Source organism: Biomphalaria glabrata, chromosome 7, assembly GCF_947242115.1.
Source record: "Biomphalaria glabrata chromosome 7, xgBioGlab47.1, whole genome shotgun sequence".
Lineage (NCBI taxonomy): Eukaryota > Metazoa > Mollusca > Gastropoda > Planorbidae > Biomphalaria > Biomphalaria glabrata.
In genome coordinates, this window is record NC_074717.1 from 35707319 (window position 1) to 35717591 (window position 10273).

General features: G+C 35.6%; 1 protein-coding gene across 2 annotated transcripts; it reads right to left on the reverse strand.

Annotated features, from left to right (window-relative positions):
* Window positions 1-216: 216 nt before the first annotated feature.
* LOC106064018 (uncharacterized) lies at window positions 217-6094 on the reverse strand. 2 transcript variants are annotated; one of them, XM_056036123.1, is made up of 4 exons: window positions 6002-6094; window positions 3999-4220; window positions 1869-2071; window positions 217-598 (listed from the first exon to the last, which is right to left on the reverse strand). In XM_056036123.1, exons 2-4 carry the CDS (start codon window positions 4056-4058, stop codon window positions 277-279), a joined length of 585 nt encoding a protein of 194 aa, XP_055892098.1. In that variant the 5' UTR covers window positions 4059-4220; window positions 6002-6094; the 3' UTR covers window positions 217-276. The 2 variants fall into 2 exon arrangements, with proteins under 2 accessions (XP_055892098.1, XP_055892099.1); XM_056036124.1 differs by having other exon boundaries at window positions 1869-2075.
* Window positions 6095-10273: the final 4179 nt, after the last annotated feature.

A 10273-nucleotide genomic window follows, 5' to 3' on the forward strand; every position in this document is an offset into this window, starting at 1 on the left:
TGTAGTCGGACTATTTAGCCTTGGCAAGGGAAGAAAAAAATGATGGAATTGTGTTTCCCAAAAGCAGGAATCTCATCTTTTGACTTAGGAATCAACCTAAGATAGTATGTCATCTTATATTAAGTAATTACGTTTTCTTGTGACGTAAACATTTGTTTAAAAAACCAAAACAGATTTCTGAAACAATTTATGACTAAACTTTCAGAAGAAAACGAATCTGTTTGTGTATAGTAAGATTCTCTTCGCCCATTCTCTAGAAGTGTTATCAAGTTTGTTTTAGCCGAATGTACTTATTTCAATGTAAAAATAAGTTCCCAGTACAAAGGTCAAGTTAGCAGTTATGCTAAGAGACGGGTTGACACTGAAAAGTCGACACAACCTTGTCGATGTGACCCAGTTGAAAGCAGTACAGTAGTCCGTTGACCTACGTTGCAGGCATTCCTGGAGACAAGAAGAAGAGTCTCTGAAAGTCATTTCGTCCAGTGGAGTTCCTTGCAGTTCGGTGTTTTCTTTAAGAGTGTAGTAGAAATCTTGAACGCGGGAACTGCTCGCTAGAACCTCCAGTTCACAAATATGTATAACATCTGAAGCACTTGGTCTGAAAGTAAACAAACATATACAATATATTGATCTTTCATATTTATTGTAATTTATTTAAAATTATTTTCTTTTTATAAATATAAAAAACGAACTTTTAATAGCTCTAAAATAAGAAGAAAAACGAAAGCGCGCCCATCAATTGAGCTTAGTATTTGAGTCTCTGATTTGTTCACTTAAATAAATCCCATATTAATTTTGAAATGTACAAACACACAGATACGCTTTGTAGATTTAATCTTATATAATCTTATCTTATATAATACAGACGTTACTTCAAAAAAGAAGTTGGTTACGGCCTACGCGTCATGCATTTAGTCATGCACATTAACCAATAACTTAAATTCTGCCAAGTCACTGGTTTTCCTGGCTAGCTCAGGCAACCCATTCCATGCTCTAATAGCAATAGGGGAGAAGGAGTATTTGTACAAATTTGTCCTAGCTAATTAAATTGTTTAAGCGTGAGTTTGATCATCTATTTTAACTAGACTAGATCATTTTTTTCCATTTTTGTAATCAATCAAAAGCGCTTTAAATGTACTATTTTATCATATAATTGCTCAAACTCATTCATTCATTTTGTGTATTCTTTCCGAGTGAATGTGTGTAGTTGGAAAGACAACGACTCAAGTCGATATCGGATTGCTCAGTACAATTGGAGAGTTTCACGATCAACTAAACAATGTCAAGGTCGCTGAATGGAATTTCGTTATCGCAAACTAAAAAAGAGCTACAACCGGAAGAACTTTGACAATTTGATTCTACAGTGCTTCAATGTGCATTAAAATTCATTCTCAATTCAACATTTGCTTATCGCCATTTTATTTTGGTCTGTACACCGGATAAGCTGAAAAGCTGGCAATTTATATTTCTTCTGCCATTTATTGTTAAGGCCTTAGGCTAAATATACACTCAAAGATAATGTGTACATGTTTGTAGAGTGAAGACATTAGAACGTAGGATATCTAAACTATGGACACAAAGTATTTTATATTGTACACAGTGCAAAGTCAGCGCACCAAAGTAACACTACGATGAACATTAGCCATCTGAATTTTAAGTTCTTATGAAATGATTGAATTTGACATTTTAACACATTGAATCATTCGATATGTGTGCGCTGGATGTAGCAAAGTATGTAAGTCGCAGCTGGGTCTGCGTCGCCAAGAGAAATACTGCATTCTTCATAATCTTGGAACGCCAAGACAAGCGTCCAATATTTCATAATAATAATTTGTATTTAAGGCTGATAAATATCCAGTCTGACTCACCTCATGACAAGACGCACAAATCTGCCGATGATTGGAACAGGGCAGGTAAAGTTGAAAGTTCCTGGCTCTAGCGGTGCATTCTGGTGATAACAGACTTCACCGGTAATATTTGGGAAGTTGGCTAGATTTCTGGGATCTTCTTGAAATATCTCAATATCGAAGTTTCTTAATCTCCTAGCCACAATAATACCCTGATACACATCCTGTCTTCAAAATAAATAATACAAAATGATTATAAGATTGCTATTGCAATAAAGCAGTGTTTCCCAAACTGTATTCGCGGAACCCTAGTGTTCCGTCAGACCATTATAGGTGTTCCTCGAATACTGGAATAATTAACTAGTAGACCATGACGTGAAATAATGTCTCTAAAAAAGAGCAAAGTGTAGTGCTAATTTCTCCAAAAGTGCGAAGTGTTCCGTGAAAGAAAAAGATTTGGGAAACACTGAAATAAAGTATTCAAATAAAGAAGAAAACAAAAACATTCAGTGGCCGTTACAACCTATACGTCAACATTATTGCGTAGAAACAATTTTTCGTAGCGGAAAAGGGAAGGGGGGGAAAGGTTTCATCAGAAAAAATAATAAACAAGAAAAATATATAAAATAATATTGAAAAACAAACAAAGCTTACGTTTAGCGTAGTTGTATCAATTGGTTTGGATCAGTTGTATAACTAAATTTGAAATAGATCTAGAGTAACAATAATAAATATGTGCGATTAGAAATATTTTTACCAATTGTTTTTGTTTAGCCCAATTTCATGCTTTTAGCTTTCCATCTATGCTATGATCTTATCACTTGTTTGGTCCAGTTAGGAAAGAAGTGGGGAAGAAATATATGTGTGTATCTGTGTGAACGTAACCGTAATCGCTTTTTAAATGTATTTATAATAATAATAAAAAAAACGTTGAGCGACCTGATTTCTAACTCGAGGGCTCAACCCTCCTCAAGCCAACGCACTAACCACCGTGTCAGGTAAGTGCTAATTGCTGGGATAAGGTTTTATAATTATCTTTTGTAAGTTTCAAAATTTAATAGGCGACCTATTTCTATCTACAAAGTATGAAAGGGACTATTTCTACGTATACCATCACATCATTCAAGTACAATTTCTTTCCTATGTTTGATACCAAATAAAATTATTAATTATCCATAGTTAATTAATTAATTGTTGTTGTTTTTGTTTGTGTAAAAATGTTTATTGTTTTGTCAGGTAACAGAAATAATTGTGCGAAATTTCAACTTGATCCGAGATTGGGTGTGGGAGAAATAACGTATAGAAACCTTTTTCCAGACAAACAGACAGAGTGAATTGATTTAAGCTTTGGAAAAAATTGAGGGGCAACTCGCAAGAGATCGAAGCATATAATTCAAATATGTATTTTAATAATTGTTTCGTATTGTATATAATTGGTCAACTGACCTTAGTTTTACTATTAATTTATAAAATTGGTAATTAAATATTGGTGCTACACAAATGTTTTAGACAGTTTTTTTTTACGTTCTAAACTTCGACGATAAAATTTTATTATATGGTCCGAACGATGTCACCCAAACAGATGATTTATCCAAAGGAACGGCAAATGCCGATATAGTTTTGGATCAGCTGCACAGAAGACAGCGTGCATCAAAGTTTTCTGCAAACTGCTTAAGGATCGTCGGCTCCTGATTTTTCTCAGGGTAGACTTCCAGAAACTTTCCCATATTTGGGTATAGCTGCAGGGAAGCAGAGGTTTGAATTACGTTTTTTTCCCTTAGGTGGGTAGTCATCAGAGGCTTACTTACTGGTCTAGCCACCTGTTACTCCCTTTTGCCCCTGCTGTTAGTTATAACAGTTCTGCAGGACTCGATATCTTTTATATATAGAGAGGATACACGGTGACTGAAAGGTAAAGCGCTTGTTTTCCAAACCGGAGTGTCCCGGGTGCGAATCCTGGGATTTTTTATTTTGGGACATCAGTTGAGGAAAAGTAAAGGCGGTTGGTCGTTGTCCTGGCCACATGACATCCCCGTAAACCTGTAGCCCACAGAAACAAATGACCTACACATCATCTGCCCTAAAGACCACAAAGTCTGAAAAGGGAACTTATACCATATGACATTTTAATTTTACTATATAGTTACATACCTGTTGGTTAATCGTATTTGCTCCACCACGAACTGACCACGTAAGTCCACCATCCACCATGGGATCAAGCTCGCGTTTGTGTGCTGACAATGTCCGTTTAAAGCGTTACCATCGTTGTTACCGTCCACTCCCTTGTAGGCGGCGTAGTTGGTTTTGAAGTTGGAGCTCTGTATCGCGGGTTTAAACAGTGCAGCGTTGTAGAGTCCAGCGATGACCACAGCTCTGGTCATTAGATTTAGGAAGATACATTTAGCTACAGTAGAGAAGGCCATCACTAGTCATTAACAATGTGAAGATAGAAATATTGTTCGCTAAATTAGATATGGTAATATCCGAAATCGAGAATTCACTTTACTTAGGCTTTGAATAATTAGACAGAGTCTCAAGCTTTTAATTATGAGGGGGGTCAATGAAAAAATTAAAATAAATAAACCATCGTTTAAATGAAATATTGGAGCTGTTGGTCGTCTTTGGTGTGGTACACAGTGGGAAGCATTTTTTTCTGGAGGCCTAGACACTTTTTGATTGATTACAAATTCACTTAATTAACATACTTTCGACATATCATAGAAGAAGAAGTAAAAAAAATATTTAATATGGATATTTTAGTTAAAAAAAGACTATATTTTTTGTTTATGGAGTGTAAGGTCCTGGGTTGGCGAACTGACATAAATCCGAAGCTGCACCTATATATTACGCCCAAGCGGACACTTATTAACATGACAATTTTGCCAACTGTAAGATTTCATTTATTCTTTGAAAAAAAAATTAGAATACAGATATCCCCCCCCCCCCCCTAAAAAAAAAAAAAAAAAAAAAAAAACCAGTTACTAAGTCGATTAGATAGACATCAGGTTGACACATTTCCAATTTGTTTACAAATAGTGGATGAACATAAACACTGATTACATATATGTAGTATTTAAAATAGAACGCAGAACATAAATCATTAATTTAGTAGCTGCGATGTTTAGAACACTCTCACACACAAATGGAAGTGTAGGCCCTGGCATTGATAAATACAGAACCATCGGATAGAGCGCTTCAGTTTCTGAGCTTTAAACATTTATTGATTCCTTAAGATGAAAGGCGTTTCCACTTTGACAAAGAAGGTCTAGTACGGCGAACGAGAAGCGAGACAAGAGTTCAGATGTCAATATTTGAAATGAGAAATGGAAACATCATTGAGTCGATCAGAAGAGTACAGATGAACCTAGAGCTATATTAATTCTTAGTTCTCTTCAGCAGTGACCCCACTGTCTATTAGCACAACCCAAAAACAAAGCTGCTCTAACTGACAAGCGTGATGTAGCTCTCCAACAGCTCAAGCTGATCAAGTTTGGCTGCTTAGAACTAAAGCTTTAAAGATAAACACTTTTCAGAAGAAAAAATTATAAAAGAATAATTCAAACCACTTTGATCATGAGGTAATCAATTCAATAACTTCTACTAATGAGCTGATGATTAAAATCATCTCAGCATTTAAATTTAAAAGGAAAAATAAAAAAGTCGGACCACCGGACCGATTCATTTATTTAGTAAATGCTCTCTTCAGTGCAGGGGCGGACTGGCTTTATATGCATTCGGGCCAATGCCCGGTGGGCCCGTATCTACAAGGGCCACTGTATTAAATTATTATAGGGGTTTTTTAATCTCTTACAAGCGTCGAGTTCAATAAAATCTCTTTACAGACTTTACAATGTGATACTATTTATATCTAACATTTTCCGAAATAATGAAACAGCCTACATCCGTAGCTTTTGCTTCTAGTAGGTTCATCCTTTTAGGGCCTCTTCACACTTTGCGATTAAAAAAAAGGACATAAGGCTTATATTTCTTATAAAGATATAGGGTTTGCTGTATGAATGCATATAGCAATTGATATATTATAAAGATACATAATGATTTTGAGGACAAGGTTGGCCTAAAATTGGATGTCCATCATATTATAATAACTGAAGGGGAGACAACTCAACGAGTTATAGATCTAGATGTTTATTTACATGGAGACACGACAAACACATAGGACATCTGCCTTGAGCACAGCATCTTCATCTCGGCTCTAGACTTGGGCGGAAATCGTTCTCTCTCTCTAATGTCAACATCCTTCCTAGTCTAGTCACTAATAGTGCGCACCTTCTGCACTATCTTGGATGGTGGTGTGCATGGCGGGGTTATAACAATATAATATGCAATTTATGGGTCGGATTGTATAGAAATGTCTGGGTCCAATTTAACAACCAGTTCGCCCCTGCTTCAGAGGATGTTGATGTAAACAGTTGATACTCAGTCGTTGGTTTGTTGTTCCATTATAGCCAGGTAAGTAAAGCGACGTAGGCATAATACATTCTTAATGTACAACTTGAAATAAAGCTAAACACACTTCTTTTCAAAGAAAACTGAATATAACTCAGATTTCGAACTTGTAGGAGCACACGTTTAAAATGATACTTAAGACAAGATATAATTCATACTAACAAGCAATAGAAAAAAGTTTATTTGTTAAAAACAAAGCTTATCTAATGGAAAGAACCACCAATTACTGCCATTTATCTGACATTAGCCTGATTTAGCTCCTTTTCTGCTATATAAAACAAAATTAATTAATTAGTACTAATTGATTAACTAACTGGATAATTTTTGGATTCGTTCGTGTAATGTCATCGATTATGAATAACTATGCAAAACTTCAACTTGATCAGAAAATGCGAAATGGGAGAAAAAACGTGTCAAAATGTAATAAGGGAATTAAATCCATATATACATTCACATTTCTCATTATGTAGCGTTTAATCCCTTATTTCGATTTTCTAAAAATAATATATCACCAATAATTAATAAACTTATTGGTTAATTTTTTTTTGATTGATGAATAATTGTGCAAAGTTTCAACTTGATCCGAGAATAAGAAGTGGGAGATAAAACCTATTCAAACTTTGTACCAGACAGACAGGCAGAGAGAGTTGATATAAGCTGTGTAAAATATGTCTTTGTGTCACAAGTCTCTCCCTTGTTTTATCCTTCACCCTCTATCTTGAACTACGAGCTTGTGATTTCATCAGCATTGACTCATCCTAGACTACACAAACAAACTAGCTACTCACATTACCAGTGGTTACATCAGAAACACGCACACACACACACACTCATTAACACACACATGTTCTGTAATTGTAATTTATTACAATTAGACATACTCTTTCGTTTTTACGTCAAGTTCGTGACGTCAGACATGTGACGTGCTGACGACCTATTGGTTTCCACAGCCCACAGATCGAAACGTCGCAGGCGAGTGTTGAAGCCTGTTATAACGATTGGGCTCTCGTAATCCTGTTGTCACGTGACGGTCTAGCGTGAAATTTCAACGTAAATATTTGAGACAGGCTAACTGGAAAAACTAGAGCAGTGGTTCCCAAACTTTTTGTATCGTTGACCCATTGCCATGTTTCTGGTTTTTGATAGACCCCCTTGCAAAATTTTACAAAGTTATGAACATTTTTTTAAAACAAATTTCTAACTGTAGTGAGTTGAAGAGTCAAAAGTAATTAAAGCTAAAAATTACGTTATAGAGATGTATCTTTTTTTTAATTTATAAAATTCAAATTTAAACCAATTAAAATAACAATTAATATGTATTGCTGGAATCCTCAAACACGCAAATAATGTTTTTGTTTTTGTAGGTTTATCATCCGTTGCTACGGATATTATTTTTTCATATAGGAATTTTATTCTCTGAAGTAGTCCATCAAACATTAAATATTAATTAAGTAATTTGCCTTATGTATCATTGTAAAAGTTTTCACAAAGAGCAGTTTCTCGTGTGTTACTTGATCTTTCGCATGTGGCTCAAATTTTGAGTCTGCAGAACTGTTTTCACTAACAGGAGCTGGGGCGAAGGCGAGTAACTGGCGCCTAAGTCAGTAAGCGAGCAGGAAGGGCTCAATCGCCTTGGCAAGCTACCCAAAAATGAATTCAAAATTCTGTTGCCTTGCAGCTCTACCCAAACATGGAAATGATTTCATGCGACAATCCTGAGGAAAAATCAAGAGCAGGCAACCCTTATGCAGTTTGCATCACACAAAGCTACACAGTGCTAAAATTTAAGTCAAGACCTGCTTATGTGAAATCTATTATTGTAGACCCTCTTGGACATCTCATAGACCCCCAATTTATTTTTTCACTTTTGTAGACCCATGGGGGGTCTATAATACTCTATACAGACCACTTTAGGAATCACTGAACTAGAGCATCGAATAGATTTTTAATCGATGATTGCACATTTTGTTCTACTTTAAGGTAAATTGACGCAAATGTTGGTGTGCATTACGTAATAATATTTTAATAGTAAAACTGAGAGTAGAATTATGAATAAAAGCTAGAAGATCAAAAATTCCAAATCAAACAAATGCATTTAGCGTGTTATAGAACTGTCCATTCATACAACAAATACCTTTTTTTATTAAGTTGAAATAAACCATACAATGTACTAGAGTCATGGGCGTAGCCGGGGGGGGGGGGTTCAACCCCCCCCCCCTTCCGAAATGAAATCAAGGTCAGAGTTTAGTGACTGATCTTTTGCTTTAATTTTGTTTATTTTAAGTGAAATTTTAATACTAAACCATCACTTGACTTAGCACAGCCAAGGGAGTTTTGAGTTTAAACCCCCCTACCAAGGGGTTTTGAGTTGGAAACCACCTACCAGGGGGTTTTGAGTTTTAAACCCCCATACCAGGGGGTTTTGAGTTTAAAAAGGGGGGTTTGCATTTAAATCACCCCTACCAGGGGGTTTTAAGTTTAAAACCTCCTACCAGGGCTTTTGAGTTTAAAACCCCCTACAAGGGGGGTTTGCATTTAAATCACCCTCTTCTATAAACCAAAAAAAATGCAAACGATAATCCCCAAATTCCAAGAGCACATCTAAGGGAGATTTTGATTTTAAACCCCTCTCCAAAATTTACGATAAACCCCTCTTCAATATAAAAAAGCAAATTAGACACTCAAAATTGTATGAGCGTAGCCAAAGGGATTTTGAGTTTAAACCCTTCTTCAGCTGGGTTTGAAGCTAAAAATACCTCTTCAATATAAAAAAAAGAGCAAATTACGCCCTCAAAATGCTATGAGCGTAGCCAAAGTTTTTTTTATTTTAACCCCCCCCCCCCTCCCCGCCAACGGGGTTTGAAGCTAAAAAATAAATCTTCAAAATAAATGAAAAACAAAATAAATTTCGCTATCAAAAGGCTTTGAGCGTAGCCAAACCTATTGGGTGTTTTGAGTTAAAATTTCCCTTCAGAGGGGTTTGATGCTAAAATATACCACTTCCATATAAAAAAAAATACAAATTACACACTAAAATTCTTTGAGCGTAGCCAAGCCAATGAGGGGTTTTGTGTTTCAACCCAGTGGCGTAACTAAGGCGGGGATGGGGGGGGAGAATTTTAAAATCCCCCCGGGCCCCCACCTAGGGGGGCAAATGGGTGTCCGAAATTTATTTGTAAATACATAAATTAATATATTTGATTGACAAATAGTGTCAACGGGTGTCTTTTTTTAATCAACATTTATGGATTAAATTTATCACAAAGACTAAACCTAGATATTTTAAAAATATTTTTGCCGCAGAGATCTGTTTTTAAAACATATCGTTCACCTTCCAATTTAAAGTTTGTTGCCACGAATAAAACTGCATGATATACAGCGAATTCCAGGTATCTTGTTACCTTTACTAATAATAGATCTAAATGGCGAGTATTATATGGCTACACTAATTAACCTTGAAGCAAAATTTACAGAATCGAGTATAACTAAAAGTTATTCTTAACAATGCTAAAATTGTCCATTATTCGGGTTTGGCGTCTATAATTTCGGAATTAAACTTCACACTCGAGTTATTACCCCTTTATTCATCTTTCCTCAATCCAATGGAAACTCTCTCTTTTTATTTACATCTAATGTTCTAATCCTTTTGCTTTCGCACAAAACATAAACAAAAAATAATGACGTAATATCATATAATATTAATACATCCTTCCTATTGAAGTTATTATCACACCCTTCCTTTTAAAGTTCTTAATAGTGATATCTACTAGCAGGGCCGGCCCTAGCATTTGCGGGGCCCCATGCGAAACGGATCGCGCGGGGCCTAGTCTGGGTAGGGATAAGCATAATGTCAAAATTATTATTTTTTGAATTAGAAAATAGGCCTACTTTCGTCTTTGCAATAAATTTTTATCAAATGAAAGCTCGCAATGCCACTTTTTATTTATTGGCACCCCAAA